Here is a 27262-nt window from a genome sequence, read left to right as displayed (position 1 = left end):
ACGATAAACTGGTAACTCATGATAATGCAAACAGAATAAATCACTGTTAAATTCAAAATGATGCAGGAACATACTGTACACTGGTTCATGTATCAAATACTGACCGGAGCACCGTATTTATTTTAATTTATGCATTATTTCTTGTAAAAATAAATAAATCTTAAGTTTTAAAATGTTGTCAGGGTTGTATTTCACCTGGCATTGATAGATGGAGCTCAATTTAACTAGAAAGACTCCAGATTGAAGTGACACGGTTCTGTTTCACGCTTTGCCACAGAAACCACTAGATCCAGCAGTACTGTTTACCAGCGTACCAAGCGAGTTGTAAAAGTTAGGTGGGCAAGCCCTACTGGGTGTATTGGCTACCTGTCTTGCCCTGTAGCCGTTCCTCATAGTTGTTGGCAGAAGGTGAGGCACTTCCGCTCTGTAACCGCTGCCGGATGACGTGGCTGAACGGCAAGAGCAGCACTAGCGGCGGCGGACTGTGAGAGACAGAGAGCAGCCCCAAAACCGTCACTGACACAGAGCCAGATAGAAGAAAGGGGGATAGCTTGAATTGCACTGGAACCTGATTCTCTTGAAAGCTTTTCTGAAACACGATGAGGACGATCAGGGTAAAGCTGGTGTTGTTGTTGGTGTTTTCCGCTGTGGATATGCTGTTGCCAGTCCGGGCGGATGAACACGAACATACGGTAAGGAGAGCTGGGCCGACCTGGGTTGTGCAGAGGGGGGAGTATGGCTGACAAAATGTCTGTATTTTAACACGTACGGTGTCTCTGAATTAAGGGGATAGCTAAAACGTGAGCAAAACCAGGTCGTTGGGGATAAAGCAGCTCAATTTATGTTATATGATATACGATTCAATGTTGAGGATTTGAAAGGTCCCAAAATCTAATGCTTAGCTAGTCACTCGGTTTTTTCATTGATCTCAGAATATTTAGTTTAAATAAACTTGCAAGATCTGCATTTCAAAACAGGCATACCTCTCTCGTTTAATGGTAACGATATGATGGTTAGTTACGCTGAGCATGAAGTACACAATGACATTATATTAGAACAATTTCTGATTAAGTGTAGGTTTGTCTCTTGGCACGGTTCTGACAGTATATCCGGTTGTTAAGGCCTGCAGGACAAGTACTACAGTACGTACAGGCATTTCTTGTTTTGATCATGACAAGAAAGTGGACGCTTTTTTCGAGGGGATTTTATGAAACCGACCATGCACGAACCTTTCAATATACTTGTATTTTATAATGGGAATTGTTGAACCCTGACAATCTCTGCCACGTAATCCTATGGAAGCAGTTTCTTGAATGTACTGGCAGTGGTGGTACATTGAAATGATATCACTTACAACGACATGTAAATCATATAATATTTCTATGGATTATGCAGACCTTTTTTTTATGAACGTGCTAATGTTAGAGCTTTGCAGTGTGCACATATTTTAATATGTGGTTTAGTATATCTGAATGACATGTACCTATAGTAACATGCTATAATTTAGTAACCCATACATGATTAACCTGCCTATGTAACACATTAATTATTGCAGGTAATCTTATGACTACCATCTGTGTGATCTGTAATACAAAATAACAAGAGAACTAAGGTTGTAAATTCTTACTCCAGAGGAGTTATACAGTAACATTACTTAGTACAGCAACTAGGCAATTTAGGGAGAGCTTTCTTACTTCAGCTAATTCTTTCTAACTGCAACCAATTTAAGTACACCACGTATGTCATTTTACATTCTTCAGCAATCCGTGTCTCAAAGGACCAGTTGTGTGTCTCTGGATCTCATCATTTTCTGTATTTCCTGTATAGCAACCTTTCCCCATAAGTACTTTGCATTCACCACATTGTGAGGGTCTGTTAATTTATTTACTGTACATTGGTAGAAGTTTGATATATTGTTTCAAAACGTCTTGTGATTCTGTAAATAAAAAATATGATATTTTAGTTCAGTAATTGACAGGATATGACCTGTCAGAGTATTCTGAGCACTGTTGTAAGGAGCTAGATACAGATTTTCTATAAGAAGCATTGTTCCATAATGTTGTTCCTACATCCTTGTATAAATTGACCTTCTATACACTCCAAACATAAAATTAATAAGTTATTTTCACGCCTTCCTTGAAATCTGCTTTACACAACATCAATCTCTAGACATGTGCCTGCTACTATGCTGCAGTGTGAAGTTATAAATGACATCTTCATACATTTAGAACGTGGTTTGTAATTGCTTTCCAAAATTGATGTTTTTATAATATTTACTGTAACAAAGAGATTGATCTTTTCAGAATGACAACCTTGTATTTCTTCAGTATTTTGCAGAACATTTCTGTATTCAGTTTTGCTTGTCAATATTTGATTTCTTCACCCCTAAACAGTTTCCACACTAATATTAAGTAAGCATGCTTGTCAATTCTTGCAGTGTACACAAGAGGACAAAACCCCAAACTGTACGTCGAAAAACATTTTTTTAAATATGATGTTAGTTTCAAGACACATTTCTGTTTATTTATAAGACACCAGGTGCATCAAAGATCGGAAATATTTTTGCTAAAGATCGCTCTTCCCAATACAAGGGGACATTTCACGTGCCTGTTGTTATTTTTACACTTGTTTATGTTTTTATTTTGTTTGGTAATTCACTGATTGTGAAAATAGAATGTCTTTAAAAGGTTGACATAAAAAACTAAATATTCTACAATTTAGCATTTTCTGTTTTTCAGGTCAGCATTTAATATTTAGGAACATGGACTTTGAATCTGACTGCTATACTTTTTGCTTTAATACATATTTTGTTAATTGTGAAATACCTATTTTTTAGGTTGTAAAATAAGCCATTTTTTACTGTGAAAAAAATCACAGCCCTACTATTTGTGCATCTCAGCAAATCAGTAAGTTATCTGAACCAGGTTGATGTTTCTTGTTTTTCATTAATCTTTGTAACAGTCTTGCAGAGAGAAAGGAAATCCAGCAGTCTGACTCACAATGTATTTTAGGGGGCAGATGTGTTATTTTGTTCTTTAATAAGTTGTGTATTGGGAATTGGAATTTGTATAATTGGACATTTCAGTCTGGTGTGCGTCACATTAAAGAATTGTGTTTGTCGTCAGTTATGAGTGTTTTTATTAAAATGCATCAACTTTGATTTCTGTGTCTCTTTTAGTATACAGATACAGAAGAAGTCGTCTTGTGGATGAACACAGTTGGACCGTACCACAACAGACAAGAAACATACAAGTACTTTTCACTGCCCTTCTGTGTCGGGACAAAAAGAGCTATTAGCCATTACCACGAGACACTAGGAGAGGCTCTCCAAGGAGTTGAACTAGAGTTTAGTGGGCTGGATATCAAATTTAAAGGTGAGTCAAAAACACAATGAAAATATCTACGATCTTGGGGGTAAGGAATTCAGTAAGATTGTTTCTAATGTCCTAATTTTAGTTGTAAATGATGTGATCCCATATAATTTTAGATCCTTTCATTATCCCTTGCTGGGGTGAAAAAAAGAGGAATAATTAAAAAAAATAATAAACACATTTATTATTTTAAAGGATTTGTCTCGCAGTGATGTATTGAGTTTTAATGTCAGAATCTGTGCAGTATTTTACTCTAGTGGCTGTACATTCCTACTAATATTATTAATGACATTAGTACAGTCTTGTGTAACTAGAGGTTGGTCAGGGAGGCATTAATATTAACATACACTAATAGCACTGTCTACTGGCACAATTTTGCTTTACCCTTCTGTAGTGGAAAGAAACCGCGTCACAGTCAAAATAATGTAAAGGATTATGCAGCACATGAATATCTCTGCAAACCTATTCAGAATTTAGGAAATCTGTAACGTTTTTTCACGTGGGACTAAGTTTGGCATTTATTAAATGGGAATCAGTTATAGTTTAAATTAAATATAATATTTATATGTATTGTAAATGGTAGGGTCTGGCATTATATGGCAAATATTTACGTGTTTTCGTGTTTGCCTTGCTGAAACAGTATGTTTATAACTTGTTTATAGTGTTGTTAAGTGGCTAAAGTTTTTCTAGTGTGGCTATAAAAATGTTAAGTTACTTTAGCCACAGTGGCTAACTAAATGAAAGTCTTAGAGGGAACGTAGTTATAGTATAATAATAAAGATCTGCAGTGGTGTTGGTTGTTACAGAGCTGTGTATCAGGGGCGCACCCAGGATCTAGTCTCATCTGTCAACCGGGGGGGAATGTGCTAATAAAGTTCAGTGAAGTTCAATCTCATCTCCGTGTCGCATACATTACACACACCAAACTAAAGAACATGCTGTCACAGCCAACCCATTGAAGAGCATTGAGAGCTTTAACAAGTATTTTAAACAAACCAATTTCTCTCATAAAGGAATAATCAACAATGTTTCACAGGATTATTATTATTTTTTGGCGGTTATGCAAACTGCAGACACAGCGTAACGGCCTGAATACAGCGTCATTTTTCCAGGTAACAACGAAACGGCCCGTTACGCTCAACAGTGCTGGAGAGAACCCTGATGTCCATACAGTACTATATACTGGTATTTGTTTACGGTGATCTCTCATGAAACTGATGACCGTAATGTATTTGTTGTAGTGGAGATTTATGCAAGAAACTGGTTTAAATAGCAATACAATATGTTACAATTACAAGTGGTATGTATCATCATTTTTTTTTGTCTAGCCTAATGAAAAATTGATAATGAACAACTTCCTTTTTTTTATTATACAGGTGAGGTTCTGCAAACAACATACTGTGAAATTGAGCTGGATAAAGGAAAACGAGAGGCCTTTGTTTATGCTATAAAGAACCATTATTGGTACCAGATGTATATCGATGACTTGCCAATCTGGGGTAAGGCTGTCTCTTATTCTGTGCAAAACATTCAGTAAACATTCTGCATGTTTGTCAAATTGTACTAAATGTGTTTAATCTCTTACTTGTGCAGGCATTGTTGGAGAAGCAGATGAAAATGGAGAAGATCATTACCTGTGGACCTACAAGAAACTGGAAATCGGGTACAACGGCAATAGAATTGTAGATGTGAATCTGACAAGTGAAGGAAAAGTCAAGCTTGTGCCAAATACAAGAATTGCAATGTCTTATTCTGTAAGTAGTGGCCAAATCTACAGCATCTTTAATAGTGTAGTAGGCTGCAGTAACATTACCCTTAACATTATCTTTCTAGGAGGTCTAAAATTGAGGACAAGCGAGAGAGATTCTTGTCCAAAACGAAGTGTAATCGCTTTCTACCCACATAGATTCCTTTCTTGTGCACATTGGGTCAGTGCTGTAAACTGCTTTGGGTCCCTTGATTTCTCATATTAACACCTCCAGTCTGCCCTATATACATAGAGAGCATAGAAAAAGATTCAAATTGCAGCGGCAGGCGACCAGGAGAATGGAAAGCAAGCTGATTAATCCCTTTACAGACGATTTTTCTCAATCAGAAAGCTTAGCAGGGAGGTATTCATAGGTCAAAAATAGGAACTGTACTGTACCGTGTGCATGGTGTACCAAAATTACAACATTTTTGTACATAAAGTTAAATACAAGAAACATTTCATCCCTTTTTTATTTGAGAGAATTCTGTGTTTGCTTAATTAAGCACAAAAACAAGAAAACAATCCAGCTCTTCTCCAAGTTTTCCTGCTACAAAGCGTCTGTATGAATGTTTCTAAAGATTTATTAGATTTATTGGAACGTTTGTTAGATGTAGGAAAGCAACCTGCTCATCTGGCTGCAGAAAGTACTGAAAGCATTATTACTAGGGCTGGGCACCAATATTAATATTTTGATATGATATCGATAATAATTTCCATATCCTAATATCATGGGATAAAAAAATTCACGTACGCTAGCAGAGGCATACTTTTCATTGCTAATACTGCTAAAAATACAAACGCACTATAATCAAGTTTATTAAATATTAAGATACAACAAACCCTATACATACCAATCATTGTTAGTCTCATAGGCAAACAGCACACAAAGTATTATTTAACTATTTTATTCCATTGATTGGTGTTTTCCTTTTTCTAAGAACCCGATTAACAAATGTATTTCAAACATTCAATAGCTATAAATCTAGAAAAACAACAAATCCACAACCTGTGTACCCTCTCTCGTATGCTCTACTCCCATTTCTTCACCTGTTTCCTCTCAACTGCCAATCCCTTACCGGAAACTATATCCTGTTTTCAAAAAGTACGCGCATCAACTAATTAAGAAACAGAACCATCTTTTTTAAAGGGATACAAACTTAACAAAAAAAAAACATGATAACCGGGAAATCGGCTTAAATAATTTGATATATGTATACATCATTTTTTTCTTCCACTCAGAACGTGCTCACAAGGTACCAAATGCTATTTGCATGCTGCATTAAGCATAATTGGGATTATTTTGAGGTGTGCGCATGTGTCAGTGTGGTTCATTGCATTTTTTCCATGCGATTACTTACACTGTTATTATTATTTTTAAAATGTGAACTTTCAGTATTATAAAGGAGATGTACTTTTAAAACATCAAAACACATCTCAAAATAATGCAAAATTCAGCATGACACCATACTAAATACTTTTAGATGTGTTGTGCATTTATACGCAGAGAAGATTAAATTACTTTCGGATTGGCTAACCTGCGCAGTGAAGTATAGAAATATTACGGTTTTGAGGTGGCTGATGATGGCATGGAATAGTAAAACAATATAACAAGACCTTGTTTTTCTCCATGGATATTGTGAAGCAAAGCTAAGATGAAGTACGTTATTGCTTTTCTTATGTAAATATCTGTTAACGTCTATGTATATATGTTTCATATTGCAGTTGTGTTATTATATTTGTCTGTGTTTTGGAAGACTTCGATATTATTGATATCGCTATCGAAATACATGCATGATATGGATATACAATTTTCATATCGATGCCCACCCCTAATTATTATAATATTAGTCTGTGATATTGGTACTAACCTGTTGCCCTTTCCAACAGAGAATCACTTTTCAAATTATAATTAAATTTTGCCTTGCTAATTCTTATTCTATACTATTCTATACCAAACAGCTTTTGACTTACTCATCATACTGATAGCTTTGAATTTACAGGGTTGGGCAAGGGGTGCATGTTACTTACATGCTTGTTAATAATCCACATTTGTTTTTTAATTCATATTTTTTAAACTTGTAGCAGGCACAATAATTGAATTAATCGGACCATCAAAACAGCATTAGACAATGTAAATTTCAGGCTACTGGTTGAATTCTTTCTGAGTCTGTGTACATTGCTACAAAGTATGTCATCTAACTACTCCAGCCTCTAGATATCAAAGAACAATAATGAATGGACTCCTATTTCAAGATACTGTGGGTTAAGACTGAGGAAATGTAAGGTAATAGTGATGTTTAGGCCTACAGTACTCCATACCTTTACAGATTATTTTTGTAACTCCTAACACTTAGCTTAGTAAAGCACCTACTGCTAACAGTAGTAATAGCATCTGCAGTTTATTTGTCTACAAGTGACAAACAAAAATGAAATATTTGCTATGGAAGTTGTTTCACTTTTAACAGAACTACCACAGGGTACTTGTCTGTTGCCACATTCTTGTTTTTCCCCCATGTGTGTCTAATCCTATGTAGGCCCACATCATCATTTTTTCGTTAATATGTATAACTTCTCGTAATGCTAACAGCATGCTGACGTGTTTAACACTTTCAGGACCAAGCATTTTTCAGTGGGATTCTCCCCCAGGTCCAGATGTTTTTTTGGCTGTAGTTGACTCACTTCCTATAAAAATTCACTAAAAATCTTTTCCTTTTTTTCAGAACTCTCTGGGGAAAATTATAAAGTACTTAAGAAACCATACAAGCTTTTCACTTTTTTTTATGTATTCTGCTTGTTTATATGTATACATGTATAAAAATGTGTTATTCTGACCCGAGAGGCCTTACAATACTTACTGAATTTACAAGACATTGTTTCATTTGAGTGATTGCAATGATATAATACACATTTATTCTCAGGGTCTTTATAAGCAATAATGGACACTACTCTCGATTTTATTTTCTCAAAATAAATAAGTATTTATAAATAGAATCATTCATTTCATTGTATCAGTAACATACCTGATACATTTAGTTCATGAAATAGTATCTGCTCATTTCTTTATTTATAAATGTTGTAAAAAAACCATTATATTCATATATTATTATTTATTTATTTATTTCTTAGCAGATGCCCTTATCCAGGGCGACTTACAATTATTACAAGATATCACATTATTTTTACATAAATTAGCCATTTATACAGTTTAGTTTTTACTGGAGCAATCAGCAGTTTTACTGGGTACAGCAGCAGTGTCCCCCACCGGGGATTGAACCCACGACCCTCCGGTCAAGAGTCCAGAGCCCTAACCACTACTCCACACTGCTGCCCTATATATATATATATATATAGTAAACACAAGACAGAATAAATGTTCTTATATAAGTCAAATACATCAGATTTACAGTGTTACCCCTTTTTTATTAGCTCTATAAAAAAATAAAAAAAACTATCCAGAAATGAACATCAGTCTCTCCCCTGTCCAGTGATATGTGTTTCAAGACTGTACTGCAAAGTACGGTGGCCCTGCAAGTCATCAAAACAAAGTGTTTTTTATCTACTGCCACATACAGTGACTTGCATACAGTTGATATAAGAACACATCTCTCATTTTTAAAGAGTCCTGTGAAGCCACAATCCCTGTTAATTTCTAATTTAAAGAAGCATATTTCAAGCAGTGTATGCACCGTTATTCATGATTTTCATTTTTTATTTATTTATTTCTATATACAGGTAAAGTGGAAAAAGTCAGATGTAAAGTTTGAAGACAGATTTGACAAGTATCTCGATCCATCCTTCTTTCAACACAGAGTAAGTATTTCTGAAGAGTTGTGGTCCTCAAAGCCCTTCCGGAGTGAAGTTTACAGTATCTGCAAAATACTGATAGGATTTGAATAAGGCAATTGTTTGAGCAACACACACTTGTGTTCTTTTTAATTTGAATGCAGCCGTTGTTTAGGGCCAATTATGAGATAACTAGTGAAAACTACATTTATGTAGAGAACAAGTCTCAAGCGGTTATGAGGGAGGGAGTACAATGCGCTGCAAATACCTGCCATACCTAAATCAAAGAAAATACTCGCATATTGGGGTATATTGGTCTTAAAAGGCATTCAAATGCACCGTGTGTATAACCCATTGTCATGTGATAATTTTTTTTATATAGATTCACTGGTTTTCGATCTTCAATTCCTTCATGATGGTTATTTTTCTGGTGGGCTTGGTTTCCATGATTCTGATGAGAACGTTACGGAAAGATTATGCAAGATACAGCAAAGAGGAAGAGATGGACGATATGGTCAGTGTATTTACAAATTCATTTCAGCTACTGCATGATGAAGATTAGGGTTTGAATCTTTTGAGACAACGGTGACATTTTTTCTTTTGTTTAATCCATATACAGTACCTGCTTATTTGTCTTGAAATGCTCAGTCAGTACTTTCACTAGTGATATGTTAACGACGGCTCTAATACTAATTCTTCTAAAAGCTCACTGTGTTTGGTTCCTGACTCAGGATCGGGATCTGGGGGATGAGTATGGATGGAAGCAGGTTCATGGAGATGTTTTCAGACCATCCGGCCACCCCCTCATGTTCTCATCTCTGATTGGATCTGGCTGCCAAATCTTTTCAGTCTCCATGATTGTTATTATTGTAGCAATGATTGAGGATCTGTATACTGAGTAAGTACCAATGTCTTTAGCATTTCTGCGTATTACTATAGTCTGTGAACTTTACTCTAGTAACACCATCTCAAAGACTTCTCTTGTTGTATTATTTTTAAATATACTGTTGATGTTGCAAATTGTTTCATAGCAAACCGAATCCTTCATGTTTTTTTAATGTTATTTTTTTTGTAGTATGATTGTTTCCTTGATATCACACCCACAGCAACACTAAGGGATGGTGGATGGCAGATGAGGGATGAACTGATAAATTAATTTACAAACCACAACAGATAAATAAGAATTAATTTACATCATACATACTTAAAACATTGTACAGTGCTACTATTTTTTTATATATATATATATATATATATATATATATAATGTTTCAAATTTTACAATTTTGAAAGAATTATATATTTTAGCAAACATGAGTCCCCACCTCTTTAGGGCCTTCTTTCTAGTCCTGTCAGTAACCAACCAGCTGCTTCCCAGAATGACTGATTTTACAGTATTATATTATATCAAATTAGATGAAAACAAATACATTTGAAAATTCTGAAAAAAAAGCTGGTATCTCGTATGCAAGCACATGTGACATTTGAATTGCAAAACATGAATAAAACTATTCCTTAAAACAACACTTGGAAAGTGTCCTAAAAAAACACAAAGAGAACCTTAAAAAAATAGCTTTACTTCACTCCCAAACAAGCAGTACATTTGTTCTCAGGCACATTTTTGCATGATATATTATCAAACAAACCTAACTGGCAGTCTTTGCAACGAGCCCAGTGTGAATAGGCTGACCGCTTTCAGCAGTCAGGACAAATTCAGGCAGCTTTTTGCTCAGTTGGAACAGCAAATTAGCCCAATCAACTCCATTGACCTTGATCTGGGTGTGATCAAGCACATTAAATTAACTGTTCATGAAGCTCTAGTTTAGAAAACTCCATCACATGTTGTGCAAGAGCCAGTTCCTTTGGAATTGCAAAATCAGAAGGCACTGTGAAAGTGAACATCTATAGATTCTTTAACAAATCTCATACCAGAACAAATCAATGATGAGTTTGTGTAATGCACTGGTGAAATCCTGAGAGGAGCTGATGAATTTAACCATAGTCAGTATTTCAAACACAGCACAGTGACCAGGACTAGAGGACACAGTGGGGAGTGTAAGGAATGTGCTATCAAGCCACATGCTTTTTGTATCCTTTAAGAGGCGATTACAGACATTCTTGGATCAGCCAGCTACCAGAAAACAAACAAAAATGTTTGTGGATTGATTTAACATACGATTTTTTTTTCTCATTTTGTATAGCAAGTAACTGTTTAGTTGTTTCTTCTTAAAATTGCACTATTGTTTTTCTCATGAGGGTCTGGTTTTCAATTGTAGTTCTAAAACAAGTCACTAGATGGCAGGATCTGCTGGCAACAGAATTAGTCTTGTTTATTTTATGTCCAGATTATAAAAATGAATTTATGCACATGCTAGCTGATTGTTGTGAGTCTTTGTTTAAATGTGTGTGCATTTAATGTGTTGCTCCCTGTCTTGTGGTCCTTTTTTACACCATTATCATACTTGTAATTTGTATAAAAAATAGTATAGGCTCTTTCTGAGCCGTTTCTAGTGGGTCATGCAATAAATACATAGCTTAATTTTGTATTAGAAGGTAACACAATTGTGGTGCTAGTGTCTTTTGAAACTTGCTAGTCCTGATGTAAACTTACTAGTCCTTCTGTGAAGTGCCTAAATTGGAGTCAACAACAGTAATTGGGGTCCCAAAAAATATTAGACTTATTGTATTTTCCTAAAAATTAAACATTGTGTGTGTGTATATATATATATATATATATATAATATATATTATATATATATTAGTGCCTTGCAAAAGTATTCAGACCCCTGACCAATTCTCTCATATTACTGAATTACAAATGGTACATTGAAATTTTGTTCTGTTTGATATTTTATTTTAAAACACTGAAACTCAAAATCAATTATTGTAAGCTGACACTGGTTTTATGTTGGGAAATATTTTTAAGAAAAATAAAAAACTGAAATCTCTTTTTTCACACCTGCCTAAAACTTTTGCACAGTACTGTATATATATATATATATATATATATATATATATATATATATATATATATATATATATATGTGTGTTTTTTTGTTTTTTTTAAACCAAGGCACCTTAGTAAAAGCTCCTACAGATCGATCAATCATCTGTTTGCGCCTCGTTACAGAGCAATTACTGTACTGTGTGCTGAGAAACTGACACTGACAGCACCAGGCGGGATGACTGAGGAAAAAAATTCTCTCAGCCGTGTCACCTTGCCGACCACGAAGCTCCGCCTGAAATTGACACCGATGACACAAATAAAATGTTTATTTTATTGTTTGTTACATGTGTTACTGTTTAAAGACAGTACGTTTCACTGTAGTCCTCGGGATGAAATTGTTTGCTAGGTTTTCAACTAGCAGTGGGAGAAAACCGCTTCAGCAAGTACAGTAGAATCTACCAGAACTGACAGTCACTGAATCTACTAGGTTGGATACTAATGAGAGCATAAAAAATACCAAAAAAAAAAAAATAGGGAAAAGGGGGCCTCCTGAGTGGCGCATCCAGTAGAAATTGACATTGTAACTTTTAAAGTATTTTTTAAAACGCTTGCAGTATACATATTAAATACAGAAGAAAGGTAACAATGCATGCACAAATCAGCATCTACAATGACATCTGTTTCATCCAATGGAAGCACCGAAAGTTTTTTTGCTTTTGTTTGATGGGGTGAGTCAGACAACTCCGTCCAACCCCTCTCTTCCCCCCCCAAAAAATAAAAAATAAAAAAACTCAGAGGACTGATGCCTGACGACTGACTCGAGGAGGGGTGTGGATTGACTTGAGGAAGGGTGACGACTGAGAATGTCCTAAAATGGACACCGTACTGGAGTTTCTAACCCTGCATTAACCCTCCAGTAATTCATACCCGTGCTTCTTAGCCCAACCACCAGGGGGCAGTAAGAGTACTTGTGGGGACAATATAACTATTTAATACATTTTCCCAGGTTTACACGTCTACTGATAAATTATGTTTAGCTTGGCAGCCATTTATATCCCTGTATGTTCTAAAACATAAATTTCTTTATCTTGTTTGGTTAGATGATATAATGTGATTATTTAAGTTGTTTTTTTTGATAACCAGTAAAGAAAATAATTTAAAAAAATGCTAACTGCAGTTAAAGTTCTAATGTTTAATCTTTGTTCAACTTACTTGCCTTGCAGGAGAGGATCCATGCTTAGTACCGCTATATTTGTCTATGCTGCAACATCACCAGTAAATGGTTATTTTGGAGGAAGCTTGTATGCTAAACAAGGAGGTAAGTTTATTGTACTTATTTTTTACTGAAATCTTATATACCAGTTTCTTCCGAGTCAGTGCCCCCGTTTGAACGAGAATAAGAATACTTATGATTTATTCCAGGTATATGTGTGAGCTCCATTGTACTGGATTCCTATCGTGGGCTATTGACACCAAAAGCTCATGGTTATACCTGGAATGGCTTGATGTAAAAAATGAGTTGGAATTTGAACAGCAATTATAAATCATGTTGTCATCATTAGCCTTCCTAACTCTAATTCTATGGTTCTCACAAGACACACTGAAGCAGTTATGTTTATGTATTAATTACAATTTTAAAATCCATAGAAATTACGTTCTTGGTTTTTTCCAAATATTGACTTTTTAAGTAACCTGTACATGTTAAAATGTTTGCACAAAGAAAAATGTGCTTTTTGAATCTGCTGGGGTTTTTAAGTAGTATGCCCAAAGCAATGTGAACATATGCTTGTTTTATTGCTCATTACAAAATGGCCTTAACACTCCCTTTCTTTAACATTGCGTGGTAATAGAAAAGACATTATGCTAAGAAAGACATTATGTTACTGAAGGCTGAAGGAAGAAGTAAGCCTTTTTTAAAACAATGATGCACAATGTATTAGTTTTTTTGGTAACTTTATATTGCGTGGCATAAATTAATATTAAATAGATATGCAATTGCATATGAAATTAATGTTAAATTAATATTTAATAAATATACAATAGCTGGTTTCTTGCTAAATGTAAACCAAATGTCGATTGAAAATGTAATTGCATATCACGTCCATTTATATTACGTTTTGTTACCCTTGAAAATATGTAATAATTCCCCATTGTTTACATGTTTTTAATTGAAAATACAGTTAATCTGACTTAAATGCTAATGGATAGTAACAAGGAATAATTGAACGTAAATTTAATACCAATTGCATATCTATTAAATATTAATTTAACATTAATATGCAATTGCATATCTATTTAATATTAATTTATGCCATGCAATATAAAGCGTTACCATTTTTTATGTTTAGCAAGTTCTGGTAGCTGTGTACAGTATGTAACCAACACAACAGATTACACCCCAGGGAATTATGCACAGAAAAAAACAAAATTATACAAAGTTATGCGGTATCTCTGTACAAGTATGTACAAAGCAACAAAAGTATTGGGTTCTTCTCTCATACTGGATATCAAAATACCAGCATAAGTTAAAAAAAAAAAAAAAAACTAAGTAGAAAACGATGGATTTTTTTTTTTTTTTAACGTAGTCTTTCTAAATTCCAAGATTGAAATGGAACAGCAGCTCTTTCAGTTTGTCTTCCGAAAGAGAACGCCTCCAATCGGACAGGACAAGATGATACAGCGCTCCGCATCAGCTGTATTTATTACTGCATTTATGTATCAGAAAGCTAATGTTTTTAAATTCTGGTGTGTATTTCAGGCAAAAACAGTGTTTTTGTTTTGTTTTGTTTTTAATCCCTGCCATTCTTGTAAACAAAGTGGCATAAAACATATTTTCAAGTAATTGCATTACTGATTTCATTTTTTTTTTTTTCAGCTAAACAAGCAAGTGAAAAATGTGAAATTCAAATGTGAGGGAAAAAAAACTCACCGTTTTAGGTTCTTGTGTATTAAATTCCACTTAAAGAAAATATCATGACAACATAAAACAAAAACAAAACATAACAATACATAATATTTCCCTTGCAAGTTAGGCCAGTGTTGGAAAGCGTGAGGTGTTTGGGAATGACGTACCTGCATCTGTATCCCCCAATTCTGGCTCACTTTCCAAATCTGAAACTTTAGCCAGTAGAGATTACTGCTGCTTGGGTTGTGTGTGTGCATCCGAATCTAGACTGTTTACTTCTCACTGCCAAAAACTTTATAAAGAGGGGCTCAAAAGCAGCTGTACATAAAAATTGAAATCTTCTATTTCAGATCTTAAGATTTGTCTTCCCTATGAACCACCTTATCTACAGAGTGCCCTATTAACTCAGCATTTTCAGTGACTCATACTCAATACATGTCGTGATTTAGCCAATCACTTGAAACACGCTTGTAAGAATGTAGATCTTCTGTGATCTCAAGTAGCAAATAGAGATTCACATCATTAGAAGTGTAGCATTGACACATATTCCAGTCTGCCAAGTTGTGCCCTTCTATAATAAGATGAACTTTGACTTGTGTAATATTAGTATTTATTTAGTCTTGATTAGCCATTAACTATCTGCTAAAGATTCCTAAACTAGATATCCTAATAAGAAAATGGGATAAAAAAAAAAAATCAAATCCATTGTGTTTATTACAGGCAGAAGATGGATAAAGCAGATGTTCATTGGAGCCTTCTTAATTCCTGCCATGGTGTGTGGAACTGCGTTCTTCATCAACTTCATTGCCATGTATTACCATGCCTCAAGAGCGATACCGTTTGGGACAATGGTGAGTCCGAAGGGGAAAGAAAAGACTGTCCATTTACAGTCACAGTGTTTGAAAAATAGTGAGAGAAACAAACAAGTAAAATCTCATTTTGTTCTTTTAACAATCCCTAAGCTACACTATGAATTATAATTCATACAGATGTCTATGAAATACAAGCAAAGAACCAAACGGAATACAAGGGGAATCATTGTCAGTGATGCTAGTGGACTGGACAGCAGTCCTTTTTAATAGCTTTTTTTAATGACAAGAACAAAATTAATTAACACCACATTAAGTTTGTCAGACACTGGGGATAAAAGTGTTTGAAGTTATTCCTGGTTTGTGTAATTCAATACTTTGCATTGTGGTTTCAAACGGTTCTGTGCTTAAAAGGTATTATATCTCTGACTGACAAGATATGTCATTAGGAAAGAGGTCTGTAAGTGCTTTTACCTCTGTTTGGGTTGTCAAATAGCATGTTTTGCTGTGCTCTAGATGTCTGAATTGCAGCAGTTTTAATAAAAATAAGAGATTCAGTTGAACATAGTGTGATACTATTGCATTAAATCTTTTCCATTAAATGTGTCTGAACTCACTAAGGTTTGTATCATGAAGGCAATATTTTGAAGACAGGTGTTCTTTTGTGTGTCTATCTATATGTAGTGGGTGGTGTTGACGTGGGGAAACAACTGATTCACCATGCACTACTTTAAACACTGATTATACATCATTGTCTTCCAGAGTTCATCTTATCACTTTGTTATTCTCTTGGCTGTGCTGTTTACCCAGCTGTATAAGCTTTATAACAGATGTCTGTCTTTCACGACAGGACACTGCACTGTACTGCCTCCTAAATAAGAAAGTACAGCTTAAATTGTATAGCTTTAATATAGCATACAAGGTAATTTTAGCCAATTGGAGCATGGATAGCATGGATTTGTTTATTTTGCAGAGACAGACTGAATCCAGTTCAGATACATTCCCTCAACTGCCAGTTATACTGCTAAAAGTGTTATTCTAGCCATGTAGTTCTAACCAAAGCCTTGGATGACTTGCATAAGTTGCATGGGTACATAGAGTTTTTGTTTCCAAAGTGCCTGTTCTACTGGCCAACTATTCCCTTAATTGGATACCAAGAATACCAGCTACTTCCACCTCAGTACCTGCACAGGGCTGGGCACATTTCTGTTAATAGCCTGACTCTGTTTGAAGCTCAGTTCTGATCATTAAAAATGTCTGAGTCAGGTAAAGCCTACATAAACCTCAAGCTTCCTGTATTTGCTTGTAGTGGCGTATCTCTTGCCCCCTGGCAGTGGTGTTCTAGTGGATTGTATGTCCCCCTTTAGAGCCGTTCTCTAGAGATCCACTTGTCCAATTGTGATCAAACTTTCTTAGGACATTCTTTAGCACATGTTATTGATTGTGTTGGAATATGGGGCTGTCTTAAGAGCTTATTTAACTATGAGGTCCATCTGTTTGTCTAGCATAAATGGTCAAGCATACCGTAGATGGACCTACTTTTCCCATCTCTTGCTGGACACCAACTCGCCAGCAGTTGCTGGATTTTTCAGACACTATTAGGGAGCCCACGTTGTACGATGTTGCAGTAATTTAAAATGTACAGCAATGATGGGAGATGTACTTTTAGGTGAACTTAATGCTGTTTCAACACAACTAGACACAGTATATTTTATTTATTTATATGAAACCCAGTAATAAACTTTTGTTTTTTTATGTAACTGCTAAGGATGGATTTCTAAAATATAAAGCTCTTGACCCCTCATCATAATGAATTTAGTAAAATAAATAAATAAAAAATCATTGTTTTCCAGACCTGGCTAAATACTAAAATGAACACTGAGCAACACTAATAATGTTTCTAGTCTGCAACACCTAGTCGTTATTGGTGTTAGTTACATGCACAGGGTACTGTGAATATATAAGTGTGTGTTTGTCAGATGCACGGCAATTATTTTCAAGCTGCCTTATCTGTTTGTACAGGCCTCATGGGTTACTCTTTAGCTCAGCTTCAGTAGGAGCACAGCAGAGGTTGTTGCTTTATATCCACCCACTTTATAGCATTGAACAGTAGTAATTCTCCTACTGACACTTGTATAAAAAGGGGATTTATATGAAAGAAAGACATTGGGTGCTGTTGACTGATTTGTAACTTATTTTACATCTCAGTGTTCTAATAAGCTAAAGAAGTGCTAACTGGTTTCATCTCTCCTTTAATCTATTGAATATCTGTTCGTTCTTGTATTTTATAGTTTGGAATAATCAGAGCTCTCTGTTGCTGCTGGTTCCTGGTATCAGATCACTTCCTTTGCTGTAGCTCATGTTCACTCCAACGTTCTAGTAGCAATCATGCCGTATTAACTGTTGCACAGGAAGTGATTAAAAACCAGGAAGAAACTGTTTGATTTCCCGTAACCTATGAAAACAAGCAAAGAACCATGGATCTTCAACACAAGACAAGTGGGACCAGTGATCATGCATTCTTCTGCTGCATCCTGATACCTTTGCTGTACAACATGAATTGATTAGAAACCAGGAAGCAGCAGAAACTAAATCTATAACCCTTTGTGTGCTGACAGGAGTCCTACTTACTGTACATTAAACATTATATATTTATGAATGTTTAGTATTGTCATTATGGATATAATGTATTTCTTATGGTCATAAGAGAAGGATTAAGTATGATAGGTTGTTCAATATAGGCAGTCTAATACTGGATTAAATACTGAGATTATGAATAGCAGGTATAATTTTCCTTACTGAGCTTTAAAGAAGATTCCTTAGGTTGGCATTGGTTTTGTTGATAACCAGTTGATCTGTGTAATACATGTGAGCCTATCTGGAGTTTGTACTGTGTTTTATTTAGTTTTACTGCAGTTTACCACTTGTCCGCTGGTAAAATTCCTGTTGTCTGTTTTATTGAATGTGTTTGATAGTCTGCAGTAATTTCATGTTTTCCATCCTGCCTCAGCAAGTTCGGCATTCTGACTCTCCATCATATATTGGCCTTATATAGATCATATGAACTAAAAGCAAGAATTAAACACCCAATAGAAATAAAAGGAATTTAGACAGGCTTAATAGACACATATAATCAAAATTGCTTATGCAGTTGAATTGATGTTTAAATGTAAGTGGTAACTGATTTGATTGTTTCAGGTTGCTGTGTGCTGTATCTGCTTCTTTGTGATTCTTCCACTGAACCTGGTTGGAACAATTCTAGGCAGAAATTTGTCTGGGCAACCCAACTTCCCATGCCGGGTGAATGCTGTGCCACGTCCAATCCCAGAGAAGAAATGGTAAATATGCAGATAGCCATGTCTTGTTAAAACAGCACCCGTTTTTGATTTGTTGTGATTATCCCATTAACTATTAGTTAAACAGACCTGCTGTCTTTCCGCACTAGTCCTGGTACCTTGCATGTATAGGGAACAGCTGTTTGGACACTAATGTTATACTTCATAACAGACCTAATAGGGCAGCAGGGCAGCAGGGCAGCAGTGTGGAGTAGTGGTTAGGGCTTTGGACTCTTGACCGGAGGGTTGTGGGTTCAATCCCCAGTGGGAGACACTGTTGTTGTACCCTTGAGCAAGGTACTTTACCTAGATTGCTCCAGTAAAAACCCAACTGTATGAATGGGTAATTGTATGTAAAATAATGCGATATCTGTATAATGTGAAATAATGTATAATGTGATATCTTGTAACAATTGTAAGTCGCCCTGGATAAGGGTGTCTGCTAAGAAATAAATAATAATAATAATAATAATAATAATAATAAAAGAGTATTTTTGGTCAGTATTGGGGCTTTCATTACAATCTACTTGCAAACTCAGGGATGGTTCATATAACTCTGAGGGATATCAAATGCTGCATGCTTACTTTTAAAATATTTATTAGAAACACATCATGCAGATAGAATTGTGAATTTGTATTCCAAAAAAGAGTACAAATGTTCTGCAGAAAGAAAAACACAAAACCGAATACAAAACACTGATTTTAATACAAAAACCTTTTTCCGTGACCTCTGCTACTTGGCTTCATCATCAATATTCTGTGCTTCTCTTCTTTACTTAAGTCTCACACCAGCTGTAAGCAGACTGTATGCAGGGGATACTTTTACCATCTTTGATAGACTATCCCTGATCGATCATTTCTTGAAGGAGCATTACCTTACACAGGACACTTGCTTCTGTGTTTTAGTGGCTATTAACCACTGGTATGCAGAAACCTCTCATTCAGTATGTAGTAAACCATAGATAGTAAACCACCTGAAATAACATTGCAGTGACTGGAATGTAACCATATTCAATCTTGTTCTCTTTATGTTTCAGGTTCATGGAGCCAGCTGTTATTGTTTGTCTTGGTGGGATTCTGCCGTTTGGCTCTATCTTTATTGAAATGTAAGTTATTTACAGGTTTTTGCTTGCAGTTATTTGTAAAAAAAAAGAAAAAAAAAAAAGAAAGTATGTTCAGTTAAGCTCATTTCTGCTGCATTTTTTTCATGTAGGTATTTTATCTTCACCTCGTTTTGGGCTTACAAGATCTACTATGTCTATGGCTTCATGATGCTGGTCCTGGTCATTCTCTGCATTGTGACAGTCTGTGTGACCATTGTGTGCACCTATTTTCTGCTCAATGCCGAAGACTATAGATGGTAAGTAGTATTCTTATGCAGGTTGAAAATAAAACTGGGTTATGATCAATTTGTTATGGGGAACAAATTCAACAGCTTTTAGCTTTTACATTTTATGAGGGGGAGGGTACATTAATTTCTCCACATCAAAACACACTTGTGATGAAACTTGATAGAACATATGAACCTAAGAAAATTTACGAACGAGTGCAGGCCGTTTAGCCAACTAATTCTCTTCCAGTTCCTAAAAACTTTGCCAAGTTGGATCTTAAAGGATCCAGTGATTCTGCCTCGACAGCATAACTAGGTAGCTCATTCCATACCACTCTTCCTTTCCAGCTGTGTCCTCTGGACCTGGTTTCTGTACTGTGCTTGAAGGATAGGTTCAGGCTAACAATGTCAAATTCTTTAAAGGTTGTAAAGATTTCAGTCATGTCCCCTCCTAATTCTTCTTTGTTCTAGGCTACATAGATTACGTTCTTTCAGACTATCTCAAAGCTCATTTCTTTAAGTCCTAGGATTAGATATTGAAAGTATACAAATCTGGATGAGTGTGTGTGTGTGTGTGTGTGTGTGTGTGTGTGTGTGTCCGGCTATATGTCTACAGAAGTACTTGGCCAACTGTGGTAAAACTTGGAATGGGCAATCATTAAAAAATAATGACTTTGCTGTGGTGGAGGGATGTGTACGTTCCAACTCAGCTCATGAAGTATTCACTACTTCCCTTTAGCCAAGGACACAGGATAGAGCTGTAAAGAATTCCGTCACTGGGCCTGTGGAAGGGTAGTGGGCAATTCTCTGACCCACACGGGAGACAGAAGGTTTAATTGAAAACACTTTCTTTACTTCCTTTTAGCCCACAGAGGGCGCTGTTGTCCGTGGCCTGAATACCGGCAACGGTAGACAGGACCACAGTAATACCAATACTGGTAAACAGTTAAATGCTGACGCACTCACAGGTGCTCTGAAATAATACATAACAAAAGGTGAAAGAAAAGAGAAAATAAAACTACAAAATAAAGGTGCTGCTCACGCAGTGCCCACACTGCCGCTAAGCCGGTCAGCTTGGGTCTCCGTCCTATGCTGTTATGCACTATGCACTGGGGTGGCCAAAGTTCCCCTTCTACTCACACAGGTTCTCTGTGTATTCCCAATCAGTGTCTCTGTGTATTCCCAATCACGGCCACCCGAATGCATAACCAAGCGCAGTACTTATGGGCAGAGCAACCCCCCAAGGCCCACCTCTCAGCCACTCAGAGAGAGGGAAAGCCAACACACCCTCTTCCCCACCTCTCCGTGTCATCGCCATGACTGACAGGCGGATCTTATGAGGCTGCTGCCCTCTTCCTGCAGAACCACGCATGCGCCAGACAGTCAGCACAGGTCTCCCCTGTTACAGGGCCAGTCCAGTTACTTTGCTTGTTTGCACAGAGAAAGGGAACATAATTCACATATTTCAGAGACCTGTAATAAACTAAAGATGTATTTCATAAAAAACCCAGGAGCATGGTACATTTCTATTTAAAGTTATGACATAATTGTTTTAATATTTTTTTTTATTATTATTATCATTAATACAGGCAATGGACAAGCTTTCTTTCTGCAGCCTCGACTGCAGTCTATGTTTATATGTATTCCTTCTACTACTATTTCTTTAAAACGAAGTAAGTGTACACTAAGATACCATTTTATTTTGTTCAGGTGTTTGTTGAGAATGTATTTAAAAGTAGATGAATGTAACACAGATTATGCTTTTTAGGTAACATTTAAACAACAAAAAAAACTAGTATTAAAAATGCAGTATGTACAGCTAGTCAAAGGGTTAATTTAGGTAAGGTAGTCCAAGATTAAAGTTGCAGTAATAAGAATCAGAAATCATTTTTGTATGTGTCTAATTGTCAAACATTTCCTGCTTAGGATGTATGGCTTGTTTCAAACATCATTCTACTTTGGATACATGGCAGTTTTCAGCACTACTTTGGGGATTATGTGTGGTAAGTTAAACCATTAAAGCCCAACTTACTAAAAATATATAATCAAATGTGTTGTGTCAGTGGATATATATATCTTACTAATATTGTTCTACCTTTTCTTCATATTTACTAAAATAGAGGGAGAGAGCTATCACTCCAAATGCTTGGTTGGTTAACTTGTAAGGTAATTGTAGCTAACAGAATAGTTACATAAAATGTCTCCACCATGCAGATCCATTCACTAATACGTCTCAAATGTGCAGTTTTCAAAGAAACACACTTCCTACATCATTTCATCTGTACAGTGAATGTCTCCACCCCTCACTGGTTTCACCTGTCAAAAACCAATCAGCCGCTTCCTGACTGCCTGACATGCTTTCATCTAGTAATGTAGTGTGACCCAGAAGATACTGTGGGTGAGGGGAAATGACCCAGGAAGTTCAAGCATTACCTAATTTCTGTAAAAAGCAGAGAAAATTCAAACATTTAGTCTAAGTTAGTACCAGATATCATGGTTTAAATAAAAATATGTGTTTGCTGTATTATGCTTCTTTCAGAACTGTGTATTTGAGACATATGTAGCTAATGGAAATGTTAAATAATTAAGATTTATGGAATTATTTTACTAGCTCCAATTACCTACATTTGATTTCATTATTTTTTAAATGAAAGCACAGATATTGGTGATAAGGTGATCAGGTAAAGTGGAGAAACACTCTCTCCCCTCCATGACAAGTAACAATTCTTAACATGGCCCTACACAAATCTGATCATTAAAAATATTGGCATGGTTCAATGGCTAATATTCTCTTGTTGTTGTTATTGTTATACATAACTTTATTTATGTTGTCAATACTAACTAGCTGATGTTTCTTCGTAAAAGTTAGTCTGATTTAATTACAAAAGCCAAAAGAAAAGATTCAGTGCTCCCTGTTGATGGTGTAAAACAATATCAGAGTATCCCTTGTGCTCTCTATGGATGATTGAGGACTTGTTTTGTGGGCCAGTGCTGCTGCCACATCAGCAGCTGCAGTACCTGGTATTCATTTAAGTTAACCAGATAGGAATATGAAGTGATGCTGTGTACTGTATTGGCAGGCAAATATTCTTTAATCATTCTTGCATTTAATTTCTGAACAGCTGTAGATAAAAGGAAATCTAATGTAGATGTGGCAGTCTTAACTGTAGTTTTGGTTATATGTGTTCTACAAAGGTTTTCCATGATCTCCAGTTTTCAGGAGCAATAGAATCCTGCTGTGTCAAATCTACAAAGGTTCATTGTATAATTGCACTAGATTTTATGTTGACTAAAAACAATAATCAAAAAAGAGAAGTTGCTTTGAACCACACTAGTCAGCTAAGAAAGAAACAGATTTCTTAAACGTTCATTACATTTATATGCTGTGTGTTACAGTGAACAGTACAATACACAATATTGGTATATTTTCGTGTAGAATTCTTGCAATCTGTTTTGATGTTTGTGCTTTTTTTTAATTGCTGTAGATTTCTCATTCGATACATGTGATGAAATTAATCATTTTAAAATTATTCTTTACAGGAGCTGTTGGTTTCATGGGAACAAGTGCCTTCGTTAGAAAGATCTACACAAATGTGAAAATTGATTAGTAGAAGCGACAGCACTGGGAACTGTGGATCAGTGCCTGCTTTTCTTACTGGGCAGGAACTTGCACAACTCCTTTTGCAAGAAGATACTGGCTATATTACTGGGTACATTGTGGGTCTCCATTTTATGGATGACTTAAACATCTATTTCCATCGATCCTAAGTTCTTATTGACTGCTTTCAACAACTTTTCATGAGAGCAAATGCTTGGATTATATGCAGTAGGCATTTACAATACAGTGCTAATTCCCCCCTCCCCCCCCCAAAAGTAACTCATTAATCATGAATAGTCTAGCTCTCTTCAGTGAAGAGGACAAACAGTTTATTGAAAGCATTTTGTTCTTATAAGAAGGAAACTTGGCTGCTTAAACTAGTTGACCTGGAGTCTTTCTGGTGTTTTTTTACCCAGAAAGCCTTAATAATTCTAGTTTCAGTAACCATTGCTAAAGTACTGCTGTTTGTTTTTGTTTGTTTGTTTGTTTTGTTAACATTGGCTACTGCATGTAATATATCAGCTTTGACTATAGCTGGACCAATGCCATTTCCCTGCTTATTTATCTTGATATTAATTATCATGTTATTTAAGTTCATCCATCCAAAGAAAAAGTTCAATTTAGATCAGAAAGTGTGTTCTGCACGACAATTTACTGTACAGCTAGTGAACAGAGGTTACTGTTCGGACTGGTGAATTTGTTTTTATTAGATATTTTGAGGTCTGTGGCGTTGTTTTAATTGGATGTCTGATGTGGCCCTCTTTTTCCAAATTTTTTTTTCTTCCAAATCCACTTTTTTTTTTTTTCTTTTATGTTTGGGTTTGAATGAAGGAAGGTATTACTTAAGAAATTGTATGGATACGGGATATTCCATGTATATAACCTTAAAATAATGGAACTTGAGGTGGAGCACCCATGTATTTGGATGTACAGATTTATTACAGAGTACTTTTTCGTAAAATGAAATATTCCGTAAACAAATGTGTGAGGTTTTTTTTTTTTTTTTTTGGGTGGCTTTTTGTCGTCTTGCTCACCACTGCATGAACGTTGAACTTCATCATAATGTGTGTGTGTCATGCTTTTTTTTGTTGTTTCTTTCAAAAACTAAATGTGTACTTTTTTGCTGAACAGTTTATGTACATCTTCTAAAGCTGTCTTTCTTTAGAGTGTTCATAAAATATGAATAAACTTTTCAGACAAATGTATTCTTGCTAATAAATTAAGTGACCCTTATATATTGTACAGGAACATTTTTAGGAACCGCTTATTAGCAGCTCTGGTCAACCCATTGCTATATGATCCACACAAGTTATAAACAAGTTAGGTAGTGTCCGTGGAAGTAACCATATCTGCTTCCTTTTTGCAAGCTACAGTAATAGTACACACACATTTGTAATTGGCATATAATCTTGTAAAACCATTTATAGTATCAGTTCCTAAATAATGTGTTTTAAAGTTTTGTAAATACATTCACAAGCAGAGTTGATGTTTTTTTTGCCATCTAAAGTTAATGTATGATACAATGTCTTAACTGAAAACATGCTGTAAAATAACCACATCTTTAAAATTATACATTTTACTTGTGGCCACATTTTGATACAGTATCTGAAAGGTGTTCAATACTGTCATCTTTTTTTTTTTGTTTTAATTTGTAATAGATAATGTCAACAGTATCTTTGTAACAGTCTGTGAATACAGACAGTTTATTGTCTGTATTGAGTTCTTGCACTAGTATCTTGCTAAACTGATTTAAGTCTTCTGCAAGAAAAATGGGCAAAATAACAAATGCTGATAACCCCTGCTGAATCGCATTCAGTAGCTGTAAAAATGTAGGTTTAAAAGATAGTCTTCACTTAGTTTACATTTTCTTATTTTTATAACTAAATCATAGTTTGCTTTTGTTTTTAGGTAACTTACAGATTTTACAAGTTTTACATTCATTTTCCAAATAGAAAAACAGTTTCATTAAATCAATAGCTGTTTTTTCTTCACAGGGATGGGAGGGGCAATACTATTGATTTTTTGTTATGATTATTTAATTTCATGTTTTGGATGTCAACATTATTAGCACATATTGGAATTCATGTATTTTTTTGGTTATATCCTTGTTTTCTATATTATTCAAAACTGCAGTGAGCTCATGCAATTTGATTAATAAAACAAGTAGAACGATACCTTGTTTTCTATCTTTGCAATAGCTTCTCCTTGGCACATCTGGTGGGTTGTTAGATCAATTGTTTTTGGAAAGGACTATATGAGGGTTTTTTTTTTTGTCCCATTGTAATAAACTAGGCTGTAAACATCAGTGTTTTCAGGTATTTCAAAGATAAAGTTCTTACACAAGAATGGATGAAATGGGGTGATATATATTTATGTCTAAGTTGTTGGGCCTAAAGTAGTGATAACCAATGTTTGTGTCCATTTCTTTCCTGCATTGGAGTAAATCTGACCTTCGACACAGGAAGAGGTTAAGTAAGAACAAATCCAACAAACCTGTTTATACTAATAACTCAAGTGACGATCTAAATATTCTTCATAAACAGATCATTTTAACGAGAAATATATCAAATACACTCGCACGCACGCACACACACAGAAATGTATCATTGTGGGCATTATTGAAAGATACCAGTTACAAGTACATCAATTTATACAAAAATACAACTAGTCAGCCAATTAAATTCGATTTTTCTGGTTGTATAGAAATATCCTTTGATATTCCTTTGTTCGACTCTTTCTGGAGTGTGTTCCACACACATTCAATTTCTCTCCAATTTGAGCGCACAAGTAATTATGCTAAATAGGTTTTGATTGATTATGTCCTCTTTAGCCAGTGTTTTTTGCAGTGGTTTGTTGTGTATATATATAAAAACAATCTGTAACTGCCTGTTTCGTACCACCACCATTTTGATACAGTGTACACATTTTTAGATCAATTCTATTAGTACTGTTGTATTTTCCAATTCACTGACTTCTTGCTCTGATGTATTTCCTTTGGGTATTATATATACAGCTGTATATAAGAGAATTGCAAGAAGATACTGAAATTGCAAGCCTACTTGAATAGATAAAACAATATAAGCCCATTATATCACGGGTAAAATGCTTCATTGTATCAATCAGTGCACACATTGTTAATAATTAACCTTCCCACATAATGTAAATCTGCTACTACCAGCAGCTTTGTCTATTCTAGCCAATATCAAAGCTTCACTTCACCCTATGACCCAATATGGCTGCCATATTGTGGTCATTTGACTGTTGGGATACTGGAAGTTAGACAAAAAAATTTACATATTGGCTTTATATTTGATACTCAAAAGTACATGTAGCAATTATTTTACCATTTAGTACCATTTAAGGTACTGGCTGGATTTGTAGGGTTTTAGAATCATGTTGTCATTACTAGCTGAGCTAGTCCAGAGTTTTGCATG

At 35.4% G+C, this 27262-nt stretch overlaps 1 protein-coding gene across 1 annotated transcript; it reads left to right on the top strand.

Moving 5' to 3' along the window:
• Positions 1 to 351: 351 nt before the first annotated feature.
• On the top strand, positions 352 to 26002 carry LOC117416195 (transmembrane 9 superfamily member 3). Its single transcript, XM_034027272.3, has 15 exons — positions 352 to 692; positions 3179 to 3374; positions 4748 to 4870; positions 4965 to 5125; positions 8854 to 8931; positions 9287 to 9418; positions 9636 to 9802; positions 13075 to 13169; positions 15477 to 15607; positions 18764 to 18903; positions 19938 to 20006; positions 20114 to 20260; positions 21820 to 21903; positions 22157 to 22233; positions 23771 to 26002. Exons 1-15 carry the CDS (start codon positions 600 to 602, stop codon positions 23836 to 23838), a joined length of 1761 nt encoding a protein of 586 aa, XP_033883163.1. The 5' UTR covers positions 352 to 599; the 3' UTR covers positions 23839 to 26002.
• The last annotated feature ends 1260 nt before the right edge of the window (positions 26003 to 27262 follow it).

Source organism: Acipenser ruthenus, chromosome 7 (genome assembly GCF_902713425.1).
Source record: "Acipenser ruthenus chromosome 7, fAciRut3.2 maternal haplotype, whole genome shotgun sequence".
Taxonomy (NCBI): domain Eukaryota; kingdom Metazoa; phylum Chordata; class Actinopteri; order Acipenseriformes; family Acipenseridae; genus Acipenser; species Acipenser ruthenus.
Note: the sequence above shows the minus strand (reverse complement) of the source record. Positions and strands in the feature narration are given on the sequence as shown.

Excerpts from the sequence above, each read along its gene's own strand:
- LOC117416195 (XM_034027272.3), top strand. The coding sequence starts at position 600 with ATGAGGACGATCAGGGTAAAGCTGGTGTTGTTGTTGGTGTTTTCCGCT. Across the intron at positions 20,007-20,113 it reads GGCTCTATCTTTATTGAAAT|GTATTTTATCTTCACCTCGT; the intron begins GTAAGTTATTTA and ends TTTTTCATGTAG. Across the intron at positions 22,234-23,770 it reads TACTTTGGGGATTATGTGTG|GAGCTGTTGGTTTCATGGGA; the intron begins GTAAGTTAAACC and ends TATTCTTTACAG.